Raw genomic sequence first — 25589 nt, forward strand, 5'->3', positions numbered from 1 at the left:
AGAGTACACATTACTACTGGTGAATTTTAGGATCTGTTAGATTTCACTGAGCTGTTGGAATTGCATGAGATCATTCACTTTCTGGTGTGGCTCCAGATAGGACATGACCTCTCACCATTTACCTGCCAACCTCAAGCAAAAGTTCGTCTATCTATACTCTATCAATCACTTTTTCCCCTCATCCATCCTTTGAGCTGGTCTTCCATTAGACAGTAAAACAACTGAATAGATAACTGTGACTAATGCTGTACTTGGTACAGCACCTAGCATATCCTTTGAGCATTATGGATCATTTAAAAATAACGTTTAGGGCTTCCCTGGTGGCGCAGTGGTTGAGAGTCCGCCTGCCGATGCAGGGGACATGGGTTCGTGCCCCGGTCCGGGAAGATCCCACATGCCGCGGAGCGGCTGGGCGCGTGAGCCATGGCTGCTAAGCATGCGCGTCAGGAGCCTGTGCTCCGCAACGGGAGAGGCCACGACAGTGAGAGGCCCACGTACTGCAAAAAAAAAAAAAAAAAAAAAAAATAACGTTTAGGGAGTTTCCTGGTGGCCTAGTGGTTAGGATTCCAGGCTTTCACTGCCGCGGCCTGGGTTTAATCCAGCTGGGGAACTGAGATCCTGCAAGCTGTGTGGCATGGCCAAAATAAATAAAGAAAGAAAAGAAAAGTAATGTTTAATTGATATTTCCCACCAACCATGTATTCGTTCAGTCATCTAACAAGTAATTTATTAAGTGCTTACTACGTTCCAGTCACTATTTTATTAAAGAGGATACTATGGTTAGCAAGAAAGTTAAGATCCCTGTCTCACTGATTGATATTCTAGTGGGGGAGACAGCAATAAAAAATAATAAACCAATAATTAAGATAATTTAAGACAGTGAAAATAGTTTTAAAGCTACCACACTGTGGTAAAATGATAGAGGACGCCAGGGTGCTGGGAATATAGAAGCTGGTGCTCATTTTTCTAGATATATAAGAGTTCATCTTTCTGAGGGGACATTAGAATAAGTACAGAAGGTACAGGATGAGATAGGAAAGGTAGGCATGGGCTAGATCACTTAGAACTTTGGAGGCCTTGGTAAAAGATCTGAATCTTATTCTGGTTTTGATAGGATGCCACTGGAAAGTTTTAAGCGAGGGAATGACATGACTTAATTTACACTATAGAAAGAGCACCACAGAGGGGAGGGCAATAAAAACCTTTTGGCTTCAAGTGTGGTACACAGATATTCAGTGAGGACAAGTGGAACGAGAGAGACAAGTCTGGAGGAAATAATTCTAATCATCCCGGCAAGAGATGATGCCAATTTGGTGGTAATGGAGGTGGAGTGATGTGGTGAGAGACAACAGGACTTCCTGATGGATTGGATGGTGGGAGAGTGATGGAAAGAGAGAAATGAAGGTTGATTTCTGGAGTGTTGGCCTTAGCAAGTGGGTGAATGGTGATGCCTTTTACTGAGATGGGGATGCCTAGGAGAGTAGCAAGTGTGTGGAGAGCAGTCGTAACAGCATAGCATATGGAATACATGCTGATTCTGAGCTAGGTCTTTTGATTAAGGGGAAAATATGTCTCCTATTCCCCAAATCTCTGATGTCATGTTTTATAATATTAGGTTCTAGTGACAATTTTCTGAAACTTGCTAAATTGTTCTCCACTTAGAGCCAAGTTAAGTTTACTGCTTGAATAATTTCCAGAGAATGAAGAAGATGCTCCCCTGCATTTGCCAGCTTTGCTCTTGTTTCTCCCTGAGCAGATCTTCGAAGCAGCTTGCTACCCTCTTTGTGAACCTGTGTGTCACCGCAGAGACCCATGAGGTCTCCGCTCTCTGGTTCCTGTGGTATGTGAAGCAGTGTGGGGGCAGTGCCAGGATCATCTCAACAACCAATGGAGGGCAGGTACCCATTCATACCCCGACCGTTGAAACAGAAAACCACCACTGCCTAAGTGAAAGATTGGCATCATCCTTCAGTCATGAAAGGATGGAACAGGAGGCAGGCTAGTGGCTTTTAGAGCTTAATCATAGCAGCTCAAAGTGACAGTCTGTTGTTAGGTACCCAGTGTGACAGCCCAGTGGCCAATGTCATTTTAAAATTAGGCTTGTCTCCTTTTTTTATGTTCTTTTGCAACTTTCCATTTGGATATACATCCGATGATTATTTGGTAAGTTTGTAAGAGACCAGCTGATGAACATAACTTGAGTACTTCTTGGAAAGCTGAACAGAAAACGTCAGAAACGTATTTTCAGTTTAAAACACACACACCACATGGAATTCATTCATTCATTCAGTGCCTATTTCCTGAGCCTCAGCCTTGTATAATGTGCTATGCTGGGCACAGTAGGAAATGGATTAGAGTTCTTAGCTAATCTCCTCGACAGTCATTTTCCTTTCCTTCCCTTCCTCTTCCTGCCCCCTCCTCCATCTCATCACCCTCTTTCTTCTCCTTCTCCCCCTCCCTTCTCTTTCCCCTTCTCCGTGACCTTCTTTCTAGACCTATTTGAAATAGTCTTTTTAAAAATTAACTGAACTGAAAATTTAGGAGAAGACAGTCAGCTCAACTGTGGGCGCAATCACGCAGGACATTAGGAAGCTTTTGCAGGTGGGTGCGGTGAGGTGAAATGGCCTCGGTGGCCACAGAAACAGCAGGTACCTGACCCAGGGTGAGACAGACAGACTGTAACAGGGAGTAGGCTGGCCTGGGGATGGGTGGGTCAGCAAGATTCTGAGACTGAGTAACAAGGAAACAGGAAACAGGCCTAGGTGTGCTCGGGCAAGTGGTGGCCCAGCAACTCAACCAAAGGATGCAGGTAGGACACAGAGCAGGGGTCTCGGCCAGGCAGGCGGGACATGGGAGTCAGGCTGAGGATGTCCAGCTGAGTCTGGAGTCTGGGAGTCCATCAGAACATAGCCTGGAAGGCTCGAAAACGTGTAATTTTGTTGAAAGCCAGCAATCATTGGTTAGAAAACAATGGTGAAAGACACTACCCACAAGGGCAGCATGAAATTGTATACCTCACACGGTAAAGATATGTGAGGAAAACTAGCAACTTAGCAATTTATATCCATTCCTATATTTCCTACCCACCTCTTGGGTCCTTTTTTCTTTCCAGGAGAGGAAATTTGTGGGTGGATCTGGTCAAGTGAGTGAGCGAATAATGGACCTCCTTGGGGACCGAGTGAAGCTGGAGAGGCCTGTGATCCACATTGACCAGACAGGAGAAAATGTCTTTGTGGAGACCCTAAACCACGAGGTGTATGAGGTAACCAAGAGCCTTAAACCAGGGAGAAGAGACCAGAGTCCAATAGATAACCAGAGCTTAAATAAAGCAAAGAATATTCTAGACTTTGTAGACAATGCCTTTGCCAAAAGCAAAAAAGCTACCTCTGGGGCTTCCCTGGTGGCGCAGTGGTTGAGAGTCCGCCTGCCGATGCAGGGGACACGGGTTCGTGCCCCGGTCCTGGAGGATCCCACATGCCGCGGAGCGGCTGGGCCCGTGAGCCATGGCCGCTGAGCCTGCGCGTCCGGAGCCTGTGCTCCACAACGGGAGAGGCCACAACAGTGAGAGGCCCACGTACCACACACACACACAAAAAGCTACCTCTATCTGAAAGAAAGGAAAACAGAACCATAATATTTGGGGGTGAGGGTGGAGATTTACAAAACACATATTATCAACCCTCTGTATTGGGCTCCTACATAATTAGAACATCAAAGAAAATATTTATTTGATAACTATCAAGTGCCTCCTATGTGCCAGGCATTATTCTAGGAGTTGGGAACACAGCAGTGAACAAAACAGATAAAATTGTCTGCCTTCATGTGGCTTACATTCTAGTAAAGGAGAAAAGTTGTAATCAGATATATAAAATAGAGACTATGCCAAATAGTAATGAGTACTGTGGAAAAAACCAAGCGGGGAAGGGGGAGAGGGTGTGCCAGAAGGTGAGGTGGGGCGATTAAAATAGGTCATCAAGGAAGGCCTCACTCAGAAGGTGATGTTTGAGCACAGAACCCAAGGAGATGAGGGATTGAGCCAGGTGGCTCTCTGGGGAATAGTTTTCCAGGTAGACTGAAACAGCCAGTGCAAAGGCCCTGAGGTAAGAGCAAGCCTGGCATGTTGAAGTAACAGCAAGGTAGTCAAAATGGTGGAATTAAGAGGATTGAGGGGAAGAGTAACAGAAGATGAGATCAGAGATGTGACAGGGGTTCCTTTCATGTATGACCTTGAAAGTGACTGTAAGGAACTTAGCTTTGACTCCGAGTGTGATGGGAAGTCATTGGAGGTTTTGAGCTAGGGAACAACAAGAGCTCATTTTGATGCTAACAAGTTTGATTCTTCTAGTTTCTCTTTTAAGAAGAGATTGAGTGGGGGACGAGGGTAAATGAGGGAGAAACATTAGAAGAAGAGCAAAAACAACCCACCGGCAATGTTTAACCACGCCGTTTTTCTTCCAGGCTAAGTATGTGATTAGCGCTATTCCTCCTGTTCTGGGCATGAAGATTCATTTCAGTCCCCCTCTGCCAATGATGAGAAACCAGCTGATCACTCGTGTGCCTTTGGGTTCAGTCATCAAGTGCATAGTTTATTATAAAGAGCCCTTCTGGAGGAATAAGGGTGAGTACTTTTCTTTGCTTAAAAGGTCCAAGAAACTTGGTGCAAAGTCACACATTTGCGTGTAACTGTTTTTCTTAGAATTCGGACGTAAAACATTCATCCAGGTTCTAAGGTCAGTTCCATCGAGTAAAGTACATTGGCACACACTCATGCAATTAAGTTCCCTTAGAATATGATCAACTCTTTCCATAATTCAGTATAAAGTTTACTAATCCTTTCACAAAATCTTGTGAAAATAGGTTATTAACATTTTCTGATACAGGTTTTTAAAGTATGAGTTTATAAAGCCGTTCACAAAGGTGGGGATTCTGAAAATTTCCAGGCAATTTCTCACTAGTGTCAAGATTCTACTATATGAAATTAAGTTCATTTATGCGTTCATATATATTCAATAAGTGTGTGGCTCTACTGGATAGAACATTACAGGGATGCCCACTAAAATACTAGATTCTGCAACGATGGAAATGTTCCAGAGCGGCTCTGTCCAGGACAGCAGCCACTAGCCACGTGTGTGGGTATCAAACACTTGAAATGTAGCTAGTGAGACTGAGGACCTGAATTTTTCAATTTTATTTCATTTCAATTGCTTTAAAGTCAAATATAAAAAGCCACGCATGGCTATTTCATTTTAATAGCTTTAAATTCCAATGTAAAAATGCCACGCATGGCTACTATATTGGACAGCACAATGCTAGAGTCTTATCACATTGACTCTCATCACAGCTCCTTTTCTTCCGAGAGGAGTCCACGTAAGAACCGTCAGTACCTGGGACTGAGGGCAAAGGGAAGGATGGACTGAAATGAGGAGCTAGATTGCAGAAGGGAGAGGAAGGATGTGCTGGAGGCAAAGGGGGAGAGTTTCATATTCTTACCTTAGGGTGGTTCTTCCTGTATCTACCCCTTTCCACCACATTGCAGCCTCCTGATTCTCCCCCTTTGCAGGAAATTCTGTTTAGGACTGTTATTGGATTGGTGCATCAGTTGAACAAGTAATCTATCTTTCACAAAGGACGGTGCAGTGACCCACCATGGAGAGCTTGCTGGTGCTAAGCTGCTTCCTCTCGTGATCCAGGCCACCCGTTTTAGACAGCTGGTTGCTGGCGAGTGGATAAGGTTTAGGACCATGGAATGGAGATTTTTTTTCTCTTAATGACTCAGAATGCCTTTATTTATGGAGAGAATCTCTAGCTTTCCATTCATGTCTGCAGACCTTTTTCTTAGGTCTGCAGTGTGCCAGGCAAGTTCATTGTTAGGTACTAGTATCAAAAAGAAAACCCAAGATGCAAACTATTATATATAGAATGAGTAAACAACAAGGTCCTACTGTATAGCACAGGGAACTATATTCTGTGACAAACCATAATGGGAAAGAATATGAAAAAGAATAGATATATATGTATAACTGAATCACTGTGCTGTATGGCGGAAATTAACCCAACATTGTAAATCAACTACACTTCAATAAAATAAATTAAAAAAAAAAAACAGAGAAAAGCCAAGTTCTTCATCCTCAAGAAGAGGCTGGATCTGACTCGGTCCTTATTGGTAATGAGCCTTGAGTTACACTTTAAAAAATGATTGTAGACATGAGAGCCTCTTCAAAGCATTTTCAATTTCTTTTGAGAAATTGAATGTGTTTCCTCAGCCAACCTCTACTGAGCATCTATTGTATGACAGGCGCTGTGCTAGGCATTGGGAATTCAAAGGCATGTTTCCTTGCCCAGAAAATCCAGACTTGGGAGGAAGCCAGTCTTGTAAACTGGTAATTGCATTACAATGTATTGAGTACACTGTTGGTGTTACCTAGGCTATTATAGAAACACAGGGGAGGGCTCCAAGACTCACATCCAATACCATTCCTGTTACATCGATAAGCAATTCAATAACAATATTTTGAAGGATTCTATAAGGGAATGAAATCTGAGGAAGTTAACTCTTGTAAGAAGTTATTTGCTTTGTGTCAGGCTTTCAACGCCATCCCTAAAGGCACTGTGGTTAATGAGTAATGCAAAAGCACAGGGCATATGAGTTAACCAGATTCAAAGGGGGTGATTTTTGCAGCCCCAAACAGCCTAGCACAGTGACTGGCACATATGAGGCACTCAGCAATCAATCAGTCAAGATTACTGTTTGTTTGTTTTGTAAGTGCAGCGTGGTTTGGACTATTAAAGAGAAGGTAACTTTTTGCCTTTTGATACAGGTAGCCCTAGCCAGTTCTTGCTGGCTTGTAGAATGATTGTCCCAGGAAATGCTTTCCAGTTTCTTAAGTGTGTAATATCTTTGTGAGTTTACAAGGAAGGGCCCCCTCTTCTTTGCTGGTCTCCCACCAAATCATCCTAAGCTCAGCCACCCTCACCACCAACACCCTGCCCTCCTGGGGTCCCTGCAGGGGCAGGGGGTGCATCACAGCCACCTTAGCTTTGCCTCCCATCCCCACTTACCTGGAGAGAGCAGGCTCTTGCCAAAGCCTTATATCTTTCAGTATCCCTCGCTTTTGCTCATCTACACCATTTCTATTTTCCCTTAAATGATTTCAACTGAAGTTTAAAATAACAGAAGCAGTACCTGCTTTTAAAAAAAATTACAGAAGTGAACTTATTCACTATAAAACTTTCAAAAAATAAGTGTATGAAAAATGTCCCTCTCCAATTGCCCCTCCCCCCTTGGGGAACCACTGTTAAAAATGTAAGTTGTTTATCCTTAGAGATTTATTGTAGGCACAGGTAATATTTTCAATATATTGTACACATATATTGAAATGTATATATACTTTAAATGTATATTAAAGAATATGCATAACATTTATATGCAAATATAATTTTAAATAAATGTTATATACTTTCCCCAAACCATTTTTTAAAAAAATCATAATACACATTATACTGAAATTTGCTCTTTCCTATTAATGGTATGCCACAGACATTTCTCCACATCAGTGCATTTAAATCTACCTCATTTCAACAACTGAATAAACAGTATTTCACTGTATGGCTCTATCAAAATGTGCCCGATAGGTATGCTGATGATAGGCATTTCGATTGTTTCCAAGTTTTTGCTATTATACACTATGCTACAATAAACAGCTTCCTTCATATTGCTGTGAAGATTTGAATAGGAGCATTTCTTTTTGATAAATTTGTAAAAGTGCAATTACAAAGTCAATTGACTTGGGTAGACCAGCTAATTAATGTTTTTAACTTTCTGCCAATCAGTAGGGGAAAATGTCCCATTTAACTTTCTGCCAATCAGTAGGGGAAAATGTCCCATTTATCTATAATTTGTAAATTTCATCATGAATAAGGCTTCAGGGCTGTGTGAAATCATTTTGTAAATTATCTATTTATCCTGTGCTTATTAATTTTTTTCTGTATGTGTTGCAAATATTTTCTCCCAGTGTACCAGTTTTTTAAAATTTTTTTATGATGGTTTCATCCTCCTATGAAATATATCTACATTTGGCTTTTCTGGACCAACAATTCTTTTCCACTGATTTTTGTCACTGGGCTCCAAACATTTTTTATAGCCCTATATATAAAAAATTAAACATCAACTACCACTGAATATATTTATTCCTAAATTATGTACATGGACCACTGGAAAAAAGTGTATTGTTTTTCTTATAAAATATACAAGAGTAGTCATTTTTGAAAAGCTGGAATTGAAAAATAAGAATCTCTAATATCTTTCTCCACTATCCAGATGTGTAATCTAGGTGTGCACACCCCACTTTGGAGAACACAGATTTATATTCTCTAATCCTTTGGCAGCACTGTACTATTTTAATCCCTGTAGCTTTATAATATGTTTGACATCTGGTAGGATATTCTCTCTTCATTATTTTTCCTGTAATTTTGTCCTTGGTAAATGTCAGTTTTTCTTCCAGATGAATGTGATCGTCTTTTCAGAACTCCTCCTTCCACACTTCACACTCAAAAAGCTTCTCCTGAATTATTTTATTCTGAATAGTCCTCTTTGTTACCTCCCATAGGTACAATATCTTCTTTTTTCTCCTTGAGAATGTTACTTGCCACTTTGGGGGAAATTTCTTCTACTCTTTGTCTTTTCTTCCTGAGAGTTCCTTTTTGTTTGTTAGTTTGCTTCTGCTTTTGTCTTTGCTTTTTTTGTTAAAGAATTTTGTTCAATGTCTAGATGTCCTTGAATGGCCCTTCCTTTTTAAGAGTGAGGCTGAACCAGGCTAACTGGAAGTCCCATGTGCATGGGCAGAGCTCCTGAGCTTTCTACCTACAAATGATAGAACTGCTGCTGATGCCACGTGGTTTGTTCTGGCATGAACAGGACTCTTCCCTCTGCCCCTTGTTCCTTCACTTCCGCCCAGTGCACATGCATGGTGCAGAGACCAACTTTGTGCTGTGAAGGACGTGTCCAAGGAGCCCCTCCACCCAGAAAGCAGGGCCTCCACCCCAGCCAGCCTGGTGTCCTGCATGATCCCTCTGTCCAGTCCAGCAGAACCCCAAGTGACCCGTGAGCCCTTGCTCTTTTCTCTTATCACATCCTGTCCTCTTTCTTGTCTCCTTATAACAAGGTGATTCCTTAACTATTTCTGTTGTATTCTTAAATCTTCTTAAATTCTTTGACAAACTTTAAACATTTCTCCTTCCCCTATTTCAGTTTTTCTCAATGTTTTTTTAGCCCCAGTACACCTGAGGGGCATGCAAGTACCCCTCAATCCAGTGACTGACTAGGACTATAGATGCAAAGTGGGGAGAGTCGTGGGGGGAGAGAGAGAGAAGCAAGTGCAGGTAAAAAGGCCTACAGGTGTGTCTGCTCCCACACAGGTCGGGACAGTGCATACCCTCCAAGTTATTTCTCTGTTCTTTCTTCCTCATTTTGAAACCCACTCATTGGATTTTCTATACAACATTAGTTCCCAGGCCTTCCACCATAATTTTGTTCGAACAACCTCAATTTGCAAGTAAATGATGAAGCAGGAGGAGTGGTACACTGTAATCGGATCTTATTATAACATTTCAAATTCTGCCCTGACATTTTCACCATTGCTCTGTTGTATTCTTTTGTTGAAATTACATATATTTTGTTCAGGAGGGGAATGAGAGAAGCACTTTTGTGCAGAATGAGCTGAAATGGTTTTCCAAGTTGTTCCGGAGGTCCTGTTTGAAATGAGGGTTTGGGACTCTGTGCATTTTATTTTCTTATTATTTTTCTATATCCAGCAAAGATATCTTTTTTCTTTTTATTTATTTATTTTTATTGGCGTATAGTTGCTTTACAATGGTGTATTAGTGTCTGCTGTACAACAAAGTGAATCAGCTATGTGTATACATATATCCCCTCCCTTTTAAGGAGGAGGGTGGAAAAGTGGAGGGACTCTGTGCATTTTAGTCATCTGGGTCCTCTCTGCCCTGTCTCTAGATAATCAAGAACTAGTTAGCATCGAATAAGTGGCTCCTTATAAAAGGTGAATGTTCAGTCCCTTCTACTTTACAGTAATAGACTAGCGTTTCTTTAACACATCTTTGGTTTTATCTGATTTCCTGTGAAAGAGGAAAGAGGGGCACACGTATTAACAGCAAGGAAAACAAGATTTCATTAAATGTTGGCCTGGATTAATTCATAATATCACGTTGCTTCTTTGCAGAGAGGGGCTTACCGTTTGAGTTTGTCACCAAATGTTGGCTCCTTAGCCTTCCTTTTGACATCAACTTGGTTGGACTTTGTATATTTAGGGTATAATATCTTATTTTCAGCCTTTGGGCTTCTCAGGTTGAAAAATGTGTGCTTCGTCGTAACTGCTAAGGGTAGCTTGATAGGGTGATCAATGCCTTTTTCCATTTTGCTCTTCTCCAAGATTACTGTGGAAGCATGATTATTGAAGGAGAGGAAGCTCCAGTTGCCTACACGTTGGATGATACCAAACCTGATGGCAGCTATGCCGCCATAATAGGGTAAGGCATGCTTATGGTGGTGTGATAATCTTCCACGTTGACAACGTATTCCTATACTGTTAATAAATGTGCCCCAAAATGTGTTCAATAATTTTTTACCCAACGTCACTCTTCTCCAAATTCAGCAGTTGGAAAAATCTTATTGCTTTTTAAAAAATAATGTCTTCGAACAAATTAATATTTAGAAAGGAATTAGAATACCAGTAACATTTGAAAATTTGTTAAACTAGTTTTCTGCTTCATGTTTAATACTAGTGGTTGATATATTCTGATAAGCTATCTTTTGTGAAAACATGATATGAAGATTTGACTCAGGGTGTTTCACTAAGAGGGCTTCTTGTGGAGGCTGTGGAGGCATCTATGGTATTTACATGGGATGCTGAGATTTTCCAGGTCCCACTAGAGAGGAACGAAGACCAGCCCAGTTCTCAGCTTGGCAGGGAAAAGCAGCACAGATGGGGATGTCATGGGCTGTGGTTACCTGGAGAAGCCAAAATTGAGATGGCTTTCAGGATCCGTATGAGTTTATTTCAGAGAGCCAAGGGTCAAAACAGGGAGATCAAAGCTAGCTGGTAAGTTGAAGGCAATCGTAGGGCTAGAAATGGAGGCGGATTCTAAAAGGCTGGGCACTAGGGAGATACCATCTTGAAGATAGAACCAAAGAGGAAGGGCTGGATGAAAATGGAAAGTCTCAGACACATCTAAGGTAGATATTTGAGGCCCAGGGCATATTCCTGTTGAGCACCAGCTATGCAGTGGGAGATGGGTCAGTCATGGTATTATCCCAGGCAAAAATTATGGCCAGTCATCTGTTTTGAGTCCCTTGAATCCCTAAACCTAGAAGGTGCCTTTTTGTGTCAGGAATGTAACCAGGAAATAGTAAAACATGGAACATAAAATTAGATAGTGTATGAATTGTTTCTTCTGGTTCACTTTTAACTTGTACACTAGGCACATGTGTAGCTATAGAAATGAGGCCAGGATGAAAGCAGCCATTGATTTCCCCTCCTTTTTCTTGTTTGTACGTTTTAGATTTATTCTTGCCCACAAAGCCAGAAAACTGACCCGTCTTACCAAAGAGGAAAGGTAGGGGAAAAAAGTACCTCTTCTCTCTTCCCTCTCTCTCTCTCCCTCCCTCACTCCTCCCTTATTTCCTCTGCCCCTCTCTCCCTTCCTGCCCACCTCTGTACTCCATCTCCCTTTCTTTCCTACTTCTTTTCTTCTTTCTACCCACTTTCAACTTTGCTTAACTTTTAAACTTAAAGACTGCTTAATACTATGTGTATTCCCAACACAACATGTCTGTTATATTCATTATGAGGGTCTTGTATAAAGGCACAATGCTGATAACTGAAGAACCAAGCATTCAAAATAATATTTATTGAGTTTATCGTACACAAGATACCATGCAAGGAGCTATGGAGGATACAAAAATGGATATAGCCCAGGAGCTGAAATTTTACTTGGGGAGGAGATAACCAGGTAGACAAATGACCGCATTGCAGGGCAGTCTGCAGTACATCCTGCATGAAGGATGCATAACTATTACAGATCATAAGTACAGAAGGACTAGTTTCTCTGGAGGTGGCAATTTCTTTCAGCAATTAGTATTCACCACTACCAATTATTTATCCCCACACCACCACTGATAACATATTTACCAACTAAGAGCCCCTGAATTACGTTATAGCACATTCCTATCCCTCACAACCCTGCACCCTCCCCCCGCACCATTAGCATGCTGCTTTATGACTATTGCCATCACTGTGCTTGGCCAGGGCTATGGAAGTCTGACTGACCCACTCACTAAAAAAATGTCCCGGGCTTCCCTGGTGGCGCAGTGGTTGAGAGTCTGCCTGCCGATGCAGGGGACGCGGGTTCGTGCCCCGGTCCGGGAAGATCCCACATGCCGCGGAGTGGCTGGGCCCGTGAGCCACAACTACCGAAGCCCGCGCGCCGCAACTACTGAAGCCCGCGCACCTAGAGCTTGTGCTCCACAACAAGAGAAGCCACCACAATGAGAAGCCTGCGCACAGCAACAAAGTGTAGCCCCCGCTCGACGCAACTAGAGAAAGCCCGTGCACAGCAACAAAGACCCAATGCAGCCAAAAGTAAATAAATAATTAAAAAAATACACTTAAAAAAATAAAAAATAAAATAATAATAATACTTTTGAAATCATTGGCCTAACTCTAAATCACCTGTAAGATCCCCTTTAACAATACTATTCTATAAAAATCAGAATGGAAATAAGTTTAATCTCATACCTTAACTGACTAATTATAACTTTTGGCTTACATCCAATCCCCCCATAAGACTAAATTTCTTAAGAGCTACCATTTATTGAGCATTTATTACGTATGTACCAGTTATTGAGCTGGGAACTTCATATGCTCTATATCAGTGGTTCTCAAACATAATCACCTGGAAGGTTTATGAAAACACAGTTGCTGCCACTGCTGTTTCTGAATTAGAAGGTCAGGGATGAGGTCTGAGAATCTGCATTTCTAACAAGTTCCCGGGTGATGCAGCTGCTGTTGCTGGTCCTGAGACCACATTGTTTTACCATCATTAGTGAAAAAAATCAGGTGAGTTTGTTGATGAAACTAAAGGTCAGAGAGTTTAAGTAACCTGTTCAAGACCTCATAGCATGGAAGAGGCAGAAGCAGAATTCGAAGCTTTTCCTGCTCCACTTTGCCCATTTCCTCTTAGTGGGATGGGGAGAGAAAGGAAGGTGAGCAAGAATCATGTCTCAGTCCTCCCAGAATCTCCAGTGCTTAGGAAATTGACAGCAGGTACACAACGTTTTCTTGAATGAATGAACAAATTGCTGTGTGCCCCCAGTGAGGCAGGCAGTGCATCACTTTCTTTTCTTTAAAAACTATTTGTGACCTCACAGATTTAAGATATTGGAGCTAGAACAAGGTGCCTTGTTTTGAAAAATTACAATGAAATGTCAAGTGGAAGCAATAGCTCAGAATCTTTTTGAATGATGGGAATCATAGGTACATCTTTGACTTTTTCTTCCTTTCTCATTTTCACTTATTTTTCCCCCTCTCTTCCCATAGGTTGAAGAAACTTTGTGACCTCTACGCAAAAGTTCTGGGCTCACAAGAAGCTTTGCACGTAAGGCTTCCCAACCCTTCCCTAAGGGAGAGAGATCTTGCTTTGTTGTCAGGGGGCTAGCAGGGATGGGCTTGTGCAAGAAGGGCTCTAGAGCTCATGTTTTCCCTGATCTATTCTCGGAGGAGTCTGCACCAGAGTTGGTAAACTTATGAGTTGTCCCAGAGAGTATGGGCCCTGGCTGTGCTAGTGGCAGCTTAGGCACCTTGCAACACTGATGTGTTTTAGGTGGTGCCACCCTTGTCCCTGAGTTCAGAGCTCTTCCTGTAGCAGGGAAGACATGCTGATTGGCTCAAGGTGAGCCCTGTCAGCTGAGTTTCCTAGACATCTCGGCAGGTAGCCTGAGGAAGCTGTGATCTTCAAATTCAAAGTAGTTCCCCTCCCCACTGGGTGGTTAAAGGTGGGATGGGATGGGTAGGGAGGCAGTGCGGTAGGGGCATTTGGTGATAGTCAAAGGGCCCAAAGGGCCCATAACCATTAGCCATAACGACCTCCTTCATCAATATTTAAAACAATGAACTGACATTCTCGTTCCATTCACAACTGCTGGGTTTTTAATGTTTTGACACGGATTACGTCACCTTTTCAAAGCTATTATTAAATCCAGTTATCCGTGCAGCACTTGAAGACAATGGAAAAGGATGTACAAATGAGCAGTTAAAGCACGAGAAAATCTAATAAAGGGGCTAAGAATGTTTAACTTGTTAAGCCTCTTAAATCCAGATCTCTGCAGTGCACGCCTTGACCTAGTTGAACAGCTACATGGCTTCATCTTATTCCTCAGACACTTACTTTGCTCAGCTTTGCAGTGGCTTTCCTCCTCCTAGTCAAGTTGTTGTGGCTTTTGAATTTGTCATTTTGGTTCATCCTTTTAAAGCAAGAGTTACTTGTTATAGGTGAAACACACGCTCTTGAAGGTTTGGGGGATTCCTCCTCAGTAAATGAACAAGAATGATGAATTGACTGGTTTGGAGAGAAACATAATAATAATGAAGAATGTGTTTTGTTTCATTTTTTTGCTTTCACACACCATTTAACAAGTTTAAATATAAGCATAGCCTCTGGGCGCAAGTGTAATATAAGTGAGGTGGCAAGACCCAAAGTATATACACATTAAAAATTAATCCTACCACAGCTGCTAAAATTGACTGGTCTTTCTGTTTAAATATTCGGTTCAAGATATTTCTCCCTGGTAGAGACTCAAGCTTTTTTGAAGTTATGTTCTGAGACACCCTCAGGCTGAGGCAGTGCAGAACTGAGGATTCTCCGACAACCTGTGAGATGGTTGTTCAGGGAAAACCCCAGTGGGAGGGGAAAGAAGTTGTGCTCAATTTCCCAAAAAGTTGATCATTTTTAATATGGGAAAGTCTCTTTTCCTAAGAAGAATGTGGATGATTAATTGCTGGTGATAAAAATGAGGTGGTCCTGGGAATTCCTGGCTGTCCAGTGGTTAGGACTCCGAGCTCTCACTGCTGAGGGGCTGGGTTCGATCCCTGGTAGGGGAACTAAGATCTCACAAGCCACAAGGCGTGGCCAAAAAAAAAAAAACGAGTTGGTCATGCTGTTGTTTGCTCTTGGCACAGAGATGGGCACTTGCTTTGGTGTCTGTCCTGGGAGCAAGGAAAGGTGAAAGATGAAGTCCAACCTTTCTTCTGATCCCCTGGCTGGAGACAGCCAGAGAAGGAGGCTCATGAGATGGAAGAGGGCCGGGCCTGAGGCATCAGAGCAACTTACGCCCCTCAGACAGGGCCTCGTGCTTTGTAAATAGGATTCGTTACAAATGACTATCCGAAGTCCCATGTGTGACTGCAAATTTTTAAAACAAAAAATCTTTTCCAAATCTATTTTTATGCTCACATTTTTCTCTTAAGACTTGCCGTGTTGATTTTATCTTTTCAAAATAATACCTGGGCTTCCCTGATGGCGCAGTGGTTGAGAGTCCGCCTGCCGATGTAGGGGACGCGGGTTCGTGCCGCGGTTCGGGAAGATCCCACATGCCGCGGAGCGGCTGGGCCCGTGAGCCATGGCCGCTGAGCCTGCGCGTCTGGAGCCTGTGCTCCGCAACGGGAGAGGCCACAACAGTGAGAGGCCCGCGTACTGCAAAATAATAATAATAATAATACCTAATGATAACACTTATGTTTAGTTATTGTAGTAAAGAGCTTGAACTTTGCAAAATCTCAGCTAATGTTTTGCCTGTTCATGGCAAAACCATATTTTTCAGACCGATAGCTGCCTGCATCGCCATCAACAGAAGTGCCTACGTCCCATGAAAACATTAATCTGTCTGTTCTATCTTCTCTCAACGAAGTTGACTTGCATGAAAAACATGAATCTGGTCATTCTTTTTCCTTAACAGGCATGCTTTTCTACTTTTTTCAACCTCCTTACTCCAGTAAGCATAAATCCCTTTTTAAACTTGTCTTGAAACCATTAGGCACTAAAAACTTCTTAACACGTAAGGCCAATTTAAACATAGAGCTAGACAATTGCAGCTTATGAACAGTACCTGGGACATGAATGAACCAAGTGAGAAAACTTTCTAAGTCAGAATTTCTTAGAAGTCTATTACCAAGTCTATTACCAAGAAGTCTATTACCAAGTCAATTACCAAGGACATTTACCTGCCCAAAGTCCTGTCTCTAAAAACATCGGGATAATAAGGCTCTATTTCAGACAGATACTGGTTGTCCAATAGGAAGCCTACTGGACTGTATTTGAGTTATTCGAGACTAGATTGCTTCCTTTGAGTCTCCTTTGAGTTTTTGTCACTCTGCCTTGCAGCCGGTGCACTATGAAGAGAAGAACTGGTGTGAGGAGCAGTACTCCGGGGGCTGCTACACGACCTACTTCCCCCCAGGGATCCTGACTCAGTATGGAAGGTAGAGTAAAAGTGGGCTCAGTTCTAACTGAAATTCCCTGAATCTGAGTCCATAACTCTAAGAAGGTTCGTGGAGCTCTTCTCCGCTATTCCTTGTAAATGCTGGGAAAAAAATCCCCAAATCCCCAATTTCCTTTGGATCTCGTGAATCTCACTAATGAAGTCATTATAATTCTGCATCATGGTGGTGCCCTTGACTCTTAATTCCTCCAAAGGAGCAATCCCAATCAATAGAACCAAAGAAGCTGGCAGCATAAGAATAGGAATTTAGATAGAGGGTTCACTTATATTGTCAGAAGAAGTGTCTTTATACTGAGTTTAGGGCTCAGTAGAACTTCCTCAATGGGCACTGTATAAGTGCCAACATGGGTACAGCATTATAAAAGCAAATTGTGTCCTAGACTGGGGGTAAAGGGACTTGGGTTCCACCCCCTGATCCTACCAATAACCAACTTTGTCATCCTGGACGGGTCACTTCTCCTCTCTGGACCTCACTTTCCTTAGCAGGTGTATGAGAAAGCGCAAGATGGCATACAGTAGACAAGAATCAGTATGTTAACAGGAGCATAAGTTATTTTTCACATCTTCATTGAGATATAATTCACATATCATACAATTCACCCATCTGAAGTGTATAATTCAATGGCTTTTAGCATTTACAGTGTTGTGCAGCCAGGTATGACTCTTTGGTGTTTAGTTCATTGTATTCGATGACAACAACCAGGTATGAATTAGTAATATAGTAGTAATTATTATGACCATCGAAGTAATACTAAACGAAGTAATCATTTAATGCCAAGAGCTCAATCTAAACAAAATAGGAAATGTAGAGTGATGAGTAAAAGGCTGAGTATGCAACAAAAAAAAGGGTATTAGTAAATGTAAATGAATAATCAATCTGTTTGTGAAAACCAGTCAAAGGATTAAAACCTGCTTGTGGGCTTCCCTGGTGGCGCAGCGGTTGAGAGTCCGCCTGCCGATGCAGGGGACACGGGTTCGTGACCCGGTCTGGGAGGGTCCCACATGCCGCAGAGCGGCTGGGCCCGTGAGCCATGGCCGCTGGGCCTGTGCATCCGGAGCCTGTGCTCCTCAATGGGAGAGGCCACAACAGTGAGAGGCCCGCGTACCGTAAAAAAAAAAAAAAAAACCTGCTTGTGAGAGGATACATAATGGCTTTGGTGAGCACTTTCCTCATCTTCCTGAAGATGGTAAAATATCATCTATGAGATCATTCAGAGGGTGCCACCTGATTAGCTACTGGTCATTAATTTAATTTTTGGATATGCTGATTGTAGAATATGTCAGTAGTAATTGTTTCATTCAGCACTTATTGGCTAAGTGCCAACTATTGGCCAAACACTCTGCTGAAAGCTTCAATATATAGGCAGACCTCGAAGATATTGTGAGTTCGGTTCCAGACTACTGCAATAAAGCGAGTCACACAAAATTATTTTCTTTTTGGTTGCCCAGCGCGTACAAAAGTTATGTTTACATTATACTGTAGTCTATTGAGTGTGCAAGAGCATTATGTCTAAAAAAATGTACATATCTTAATTAAAAAATACTTTGTTGCTAAGAAATGCTAAGCATCATCTGACAATGCCGGGTTGCCACAGACCTTCAATTCGTGAAAAAAAAATGCAATATTTGCGAAGCGCAGTAAAGCAAAGCACAACAAAACAAAGTTTGCCTGTACCAAGATAAGCCCTCCCTGCTGTAAAGGAGCTGACGGTGTTAGGAGCTAGGGTAGGGATGGGGAGAGGAGAGAATATCAAACATTGACTCAAACATACTATGGTAAGTACTCTAAGAATAGAGGGGCATAAAAATGCCATGGGGGCCCAGGGAGGGATGGGCTAGCCTTACCTAGAGAAAGCTGAGAAGGCTTCATAATACACATACCACCTGAGAATTGTAGAAGGCAGAGAAAAGGCTATTGGGGAATGTATTCTAGGCAGACGGAACCATTTGAGCAAACGCTTCCTACAGGAATCTAACAAGTTCATGGAATGTCTGGGGAAAAGTTACACGGCTGGGCCCTATGGGTGATTTTGAGGATAGAATAGAGAGTAAGAAAGGCAGATAGGATCCTTTGCTTCATAGAACACATTTAGGAATACAAAACTTAACCTCTCAACAGAGAAAGACCATCAGTTTTGTGATGTGATTAGATTTCTGACCACGGAGTGGCTAGTTTCATGCTCAATCCCATAAGGAGTGTCAGGAAAATGCCTTTGGAGTGATGGGGTCAGTGGGGGGCGGGGCGGGGGGGGGAAGGACACTCACCTGCACTAGCCTGACCCTGACCACATGAAAGAAGCAAGATAAACCCCATCATATCAGGCATTTGTGGTGACATGGCAGCACCCTCCTTCATCTTTATTCCTTCTCAGGGCCATGTTTCAGGCTTCATGTGACTAGCTTCAATCTGTAGGATGGAAAGTGAAGCAGAGCATATCTTAGTGACATACCTCTCAATCCAAGCAAGGACAACTGGCCCGCAGGGATTCCCTTGACCTTTCGGGTCCATGACATTTGGGATACTGCAAGGAATTTTATCTTCATGGCCTAGAAATTACACAGTAAATGTTCTGCTTCCAAATGGAAGACAGAGGACAGTATTGACAGTACAACTCTAGTAAAAAAATAAACTCACATTTCTTAAGGTTTTTTACTTTAAGAAATGTGTGTTTATTTCTTAGACTGAAATATTGGGTTGGGTTTTTCTGTAAGATGTTATGAAAACCCGAATGAACTTTTTGGCCAACCCAACACTTTAGTGATTAAGTAGTGGTAAAGCACATAAGGAAGTATACGTGGAAATATCCTATAGTGTCTATTCCCTCACCTGCATGAGAAACGGCAAGGATTTTTCTTCCCCAGTTTTGGGGCTTTCTTTTTCCCCAAAGGAAGACGATTTCCACGTGACAAGTGGAGGGAAGATATCTTTGCCTGTTTGAAATAAATTCTTGATTTTTACATTTTTAAATTCCAGTAGTCAGCATGATTAATTCTCTAAGCCTTTATTCTCTCTTCTAATATTTAATTCTAGGATTTGGCAAGGCCTCCCAGAGGTTTCCAATTTGGGTTCCGTCTGTTTGAAAACAGTGATTCATGTGGTGAAAGCAGCACTGTTTAATGAACGTGGAAAAAGCAAAATTACCTTCTCTTGCCGAGAACCCTTCCCGAATACGCTTAGGCTCTCCAGCCCATGCTGGCTATGAATAATTCCAGATTATGCTGTGTATTATTATCGGCATTCTAGTATTCTATAGTATCTTCTATTCTCCTCCCCTCTTTTTGCTTGATGGCAACAATAAGGGTAGGTGAAGGAAAACCCACCAATTCAAGCCAACTCATTTGGTTTTCTGTAAAAGGCCCAGTGGTATACAGTGTTGACTAAGACAGAGCCTGGATGTTAGCTCTGGACATCCACATCCATTATCTGTAATATAATGGAAACCTGGAATAGGATGAATAAAATGACATGTTGATGGTGCTTCCCTTATGGTATTTTTGTCAGGGTAACAACAAACTGCCCCTTGTAGAAACTAAGTGCTGTGACACTCTGTCCTTTTGTGTAGCATATGGGCACTCTTTGTTAACTAGTGATGATGATGATACACCAGGAAAAGTATATAACATAAAGACAGAGACTTTGACATCTGGTCGACCTAGTTCAAATCCTAACTCTGCAATTTTCTAGCAAGTGGGTCTTGGCAAGTCAGCACACATTTCTCTAAGCCTCAGTTTCCTCATGTGTAAAATGGGATAATTGTAGCTATGCCATGGAGTTCTTTAAAAAGATTAAAAAAATAATTCAATAGAGGGAGGATGTATAACCAAGTGGTTAAGACTGTGGGCTCTGGAGTCAGATGACCTGGATTCAAATACCGGTTCTGCTACTTACTAGCTATGACCTAGTGTAAATTACTTTGTCTTTGTTGCTGGTTAGATTCCTCAGCAAAGCAGACTCTGAAGCAAAGATGAGCATATAGGATATGTACTAGGGAGAGCCTAGGCATCAACATCTGTGGAAGGCAGAGGAAGGAAGCAGGAGCGGGCAGAGAGAGAAGTTGGGTTTCTCCCAGTGAAGTTCCAGTGAAGACCTCAGCTGATCCTTCAGGGCGCTCTGGGACTAAGATGGCCCTTCAGAAATGTCCCAAGTTGGGGCGAGGGGTCAGGTTTTTATAGCCCTGTGATGATCAGTCACTGGATGCAATTGCTACTGGAAGGAGGCATGACCTTGAACCAGGCAATTTTCTTTAGTGGAGGCAGTTGCCAAAGAGGGCTGACATCAGAAGGCCATCTTCCTGCAGCACTTCCAGCACCTGGGAATAAGTCCTTCATGGTTTTTTTTGTTTTTACTATACGATTCCATTTATATAAAATACTAGAAAATGCAAACTAATCTATAGAGACAGAAAACAGATCGGTGGTCGACTGGGGAGGGGGTCCTGGAATGGGCCAAGAGCAGGGAAGAACAGCAAGGTCCTTCATTTTTGAAGGGGGGTCTAGGCAGGGCACCACAGTGCCCACTACAGCCTCTGTACCTCCATATTCTCACCTGCAAAATGGGGATTATAATCGTACTGACCTCATATGGTTGTGGTAAAGATTACTGCACTTAGAAGAGTGTTTGGCGCCCCCCAAAATGTTAACTGTTATAATTTAATGCAGTAAAACTCTTCACACTGTTAGAGCTAAGTGCTCAAGGAATGGAGGTTTTGGAGCCGTAGTCATACTCACAGAGTTGTTAAATGTTACTAATAGAAAAGGTTTTAAAAATTATTGGATCATGCCCCTTAGGAGATGGGGAAGCCAGAGCTCAGTGAGAGGAAGTGATTTGCCAAGTTCATTGGTGGAATGACCAGGCGGGAAACTGGGGGCACGTGTCCTCTCGCTCAAAGTTGGTGAACCAGCTATCCATGACTGGGCATATACAGTCCCTCACTTTACGTATGTGAAGCAAATACTTATTTTACCTCCATTGATGTCAGTCCCTTTACCTGTAAGCTCTTGGCGCAGGAGTGAACTTTGGCTTTTATTTCATTTTGTCTGTGACAAAGATCATGTAAGAACTGGAGGAACTCATGAACATTATTCCAAAATTGCCAATGGACTTCCTGACATTTAGAGTCTGAGGAAACGGACCAGCCTTGGTCTTTGTGGGAAGGCTCTCCTCTGGCTCTCTGAGACTGACCACTTTTATCTCTTTGCTTTGCTTTCAAGGGTTCTACGCCAGCCAGTGGGCAGGATTTACTTCGCAGGCACGGAGACTGCTGCACACTGGAGTGGCTACATGGAGGGGGCTGTGGAGGCCGGGGAGAGAGCAGCCCGAGAGGTAAGGCCTGGGGTCATGGGCTGTGGGGAAGGAAGCAACTCACGGGCCTGACAAACAGGTTAAATGTGTCTGAGATCCTGGAAGCCAATTCCCCGTGAACCCCCATCTGAAGGACAGTGAAACACCTTTTTAACAGTAGTCACAGGTGAAATGAACACCTTAACCCAAAAGTAACAATGAGTCCAAGGTAAAAAGAGTCCATGGGGCAAAAGATCACCATGGCTATACTTGAGAGATAACCTAGGTCTAATATTATAGAACCAAACATGTTTACACTAGGATTCAGAATTCATTTATATATTTTCCAACAGTTCCTCTCATCTCATCCCTATTAAGGCGTGTTCACGGCTATTAAAATTGATGGTGAGTCTAATGGTTGGACCTTCTTATGCTGTAGATCGAAGACCTTTTGGATCTTTTCAAAGGTTCAATGGACTACACTGGCTTTTACCCTGGTGTTTTTGATGGATATCCCAAAAGACATCGTTAGTCCTTTATTTAAAGAGTAGATTAGGAGAAAGATGGTGTCATTTTTTGTCATTCACCAAGATGCGCTTTCTTTTCAGATCCTGCATGCCATGGGAAAGATCCCAGAGGATGAAATCTGGCAGCCCGAACCAGAGTCTGTGGTAGGTTATATTTTATATCATGAATTTAAATCTCTTTCCTCTAAAAACAATTACTTATGAATAGAGCACACTTGTATATATTCACAGACCTTCCCCTAAGTGATTCAACCCATGAATGTTTAAAGAGATGCCACGGGTTAGGGCAGAGGTGAGGGATTTAGAAGAACTTTGATAAAATTGCAGCTGCCACATGCCTTGCAGATTATTAGGAAAAAATAAATTATTTTTTGGTCGGATGAGACATTACTCGGAGAGTTCTAGACTTATTAAGAACTCAATAAATGTCTGTTGAATAAATCTCTAACCTGGTGATAGGGGGGAGGAAATGAAAGGAAGATATGTCAGTATCCCCTGTCTGGGGACGAAGGAGTGGAATGAAATGGAGCAGATTTAGGTTAAAAATGCATTTTCAATATACCTATCATTTTGTAAAAAAACCCCAGGAAATTTTCCTGACTGGAAGGAAGTATACACATCATAGAGGACAAGGGTCCAAAAGGTCAGAGGTATTCGTCTGTCAAGTGTAAGGTTAAAAACAGTAGCCTGGGGGCTTCCCTGGTGGCGCAGCGGTTGGGAGTCCGCCTGCCGATGCAGGGGACACGGGTTCGTGCCCCGGTCTGGGAAGATCCCACTTTAAAAAAAGAAAAAAAAAAAACAAAAAAAACAGTAGCCTGGCCACTCCAAAGTCATTGTCTTAGTGCTTCTGTCAGAGATGGGATTGAGGACTGAGTGGACCACAGGTGCATCCACTCAGCAAATATTTATTGTGCACTTGCTTTGCATCAGCCGCTGGGATAATGATACAGCAGTGCTTTCAGAGCTCAACATGTGGTGGGGAGAACAGATGATAACAAAAAAGCCCACGTGCCATGAAGATGACACGCTGAGAATGTAAAAAGAAGGGGTCATCTTAGTTTGGGGACACTGGAAAGGCTCCCGAAGGAAGTGAGATATAAACTGAGACTTGAAGTTAGTGGTCAGAATTAGTTAAGTAAAGGGCCCAGTGGGGAACGGGGAATGAATGTTCTGAACAAAGGGAATGTGACGTTTCATGGCCTAGAGGTTGGCAAGTGTGAGTCACGTTCGGAGAACTGGAAGAAATACAGACTTTCCGTACTGACACCAAATATTCTCTGAACCCAGGATGTCCCTGCGAAGCCCATTACCACCACCTTCTTGGAGAGACATTTGCCCTCCGTGCCCGGCCTGCTGAGGCTGATTGGATTGACCACCATCTTGTCAGCAACTGCTCTTGGCTACCTGGCCCACAAAAGGGGGCTACTTGTGCGGGTCTAAAGAGAGGGCATCTGTAACCACACCCTCTTCTGCTTCTATTTGGTGTGTGGGTTTGGGGAAGGAGTTGTAACAAAGTTCCATGAAGACACAAAGAATGTAGAGTGAAGTGGAGAGCATGACGATAAGTCAGACTTCGACCACAGGAAAACACAATATCTCTTTCTCCATTTTGTTTCCTGTGTATTGTCTAGTACCTAGCTTAGCACTCTGTCTCACCCATTTCCAAGTTCACCGGTCTCAGAATCTTTACAGTAGTTAAACAGGCTTGTTAAAGGTCCTTGCTATCTTACAGTATACATTGCCCAGGCACAAAAAACTAGCTTTTTCCTACCTCTGTGGCTTTGTGCTTGTCCTTCCTCTTACCTGTAAGGTCCACATCTTCCAAGATCTCTGCATTTGTCCTTAGAATCCTGTACTGTTACAGCTGGAAGAACTTAGACACCACCTTGTCCTTACTTGCTGTTTTAGAGTTGAGCAAACTGAAGTCAGGAGCGGTGGGACTTAATTGCCCAAGGCCCACAATAAGCCACTGATATTTTGTTGACTAGAACACAGGTCCATTGCTTTATCCCATTTCCCAGGATGAATTTCCCGATCACCCTCTCTACTCCCTGCCATGGTCGCTGATCGTGTCCCCCTTGTGTGGGTTTACTCTGTACTAAGTTGTTTTGTGCTACTCAGTATATTTCCTTAAGTTTTATTGTCTTCTGCAGTGTGTCTTCAGCTCATTTTAATTTTTTTGAGGGTAGAAGTCTTGTCTTTTCTTCCTCTTGTATCCTCCCTTGTATCTGGATACGAAGGTTAATACACATTTGGGTAATTAAAAATAAAGTTGATTGACCAGATGTCTGTTGCCTTTTCTTTTTGGGTAATGACTTTCGAGGGTTTTGACAAATCAAATCAAGATCCAGTATTAGGTATATAATTGTGGCTTAAAAGCATTGAGTCAAAATTTCCTTGAAGCTCAGATGATGCGTGCATTTGGATTGTGTGATCCATCATGGGTGGTGTCTATGTGAGCAGCTGGTAAATGATTTATAATGATATCATAAGGATGCTAAAAGACAGCTCCTTGCTTTCACCCCCTCTGCCCCCGAAAAAAGGCTGTCAAAATAATTGACATGTTAATAAGTAAGATGCTTTAACTATTAAGACAATTATAATATTTCAGTTGACCTTTCATATTCCTTATCAGTGCAAAGCTTTTTACTAGGTACACTCATTAATTTAAAACCATAGTTCCACAGTCCATTAAATCTTATTTGAACTACTTTTTAAATGAGATCATCATTTCAAAGTATTCATACCTCTCAACTCCCAAGATCAGTTTTTATCAGGATATATATATATTTTTTAACATCTTTATTGGAGTATAATTGCTTTACATTGTTGTGTTAGTTTCTGCTGTATAACAAAGTGAATCAGCTATATGTATACATATATCCCCATATCTCTTCCCTCTTGCTTCTCCCTCTCTCCCACCCTTCTTATCCCACCCCTCTAGGTGGTCACAAAGCACCGAGCTGATCTCCCTGTGCTATGTGGCTGCTTCCCACTAGCTATCTATTTTACGTTTGGTAGTGTATATATGTCCATGCCACTCTCTCACTTTGTCCCAGCTTATCCTTCCCCCTCCCCGTGTCCTCAATTCCATTCTCTATGTCTGTGTCTTTATTCCTGTCCTGCCCCTAGATTCATCAGAACCTTTTTTTTTTTAGATTCCATATATATGTGTTAGCATACGGTATTTGTTTTTCTCTTTCTGACTTACTTC

General features: G+C 42.3%; 1 protein-coding gene across 2 annotated transcripts in view; it reads left to right on the top strand.

The window, feature by feature from the left end:
• Nucleotides 1–24660, top strand: part of MAOB (monoamine oxidase B) — a 106454-nt gene extending 81794 nt beyond the window's left edge. For both annotated transcript variants that reach the window (XM_060138065.1, XM_060138066.1), the window contains exons 6-15: nt 1757–1898; nt 3113–3262; nt 4459–4618; nt 10446–10542; nt 11575–11628; nt 13611–13668; nt 16450–16547; nt 21779–21890; nt 22457–22519; nt 23663–24660. In XM_060138065.1, the coding sequence (XP_059994048.1) occupies nt 1757–1898; nt 3113–3262; nt 4459–4618; nt 10446–10542; nt 11575–11628; nt 13611–13668; nt 16450–16547; nt 21779–21890; nt 22457–22519; nt 23663–23815 (1087 nt within the window). In that variant the 3' untranslated portion in view covers nt 23816–24660. The remainder of the gene's footprint in view (nt 1–1756; nt 1899–3112; nt 3263–4458; nt 4619–10445; nt 10543–11574; nt 11629–13610; nt 13669–16449; nt 16548–21778; nt 21891–22456; nt 22520–23662) is intronic.
• The last annotated feature ends 929 nt before the right edge of the window (nt 24661–25589 follow it).

The sequence above is a fragment of the Lagenorhynchus albirostris genome, chromosome X (genome assembly GCF_949774975.1).
Source record: "Lagenorhynchus albirostris chromosome X, mLagAlb1.1, whole genome shotgun sequence".
Lineage (NCBI taxonomy): Eukaryota > Metazoa > Chordata > Mammalia > Artiodactyla > Delphinidae > Lagenorhynchus > Lagenorhynchus albirostris.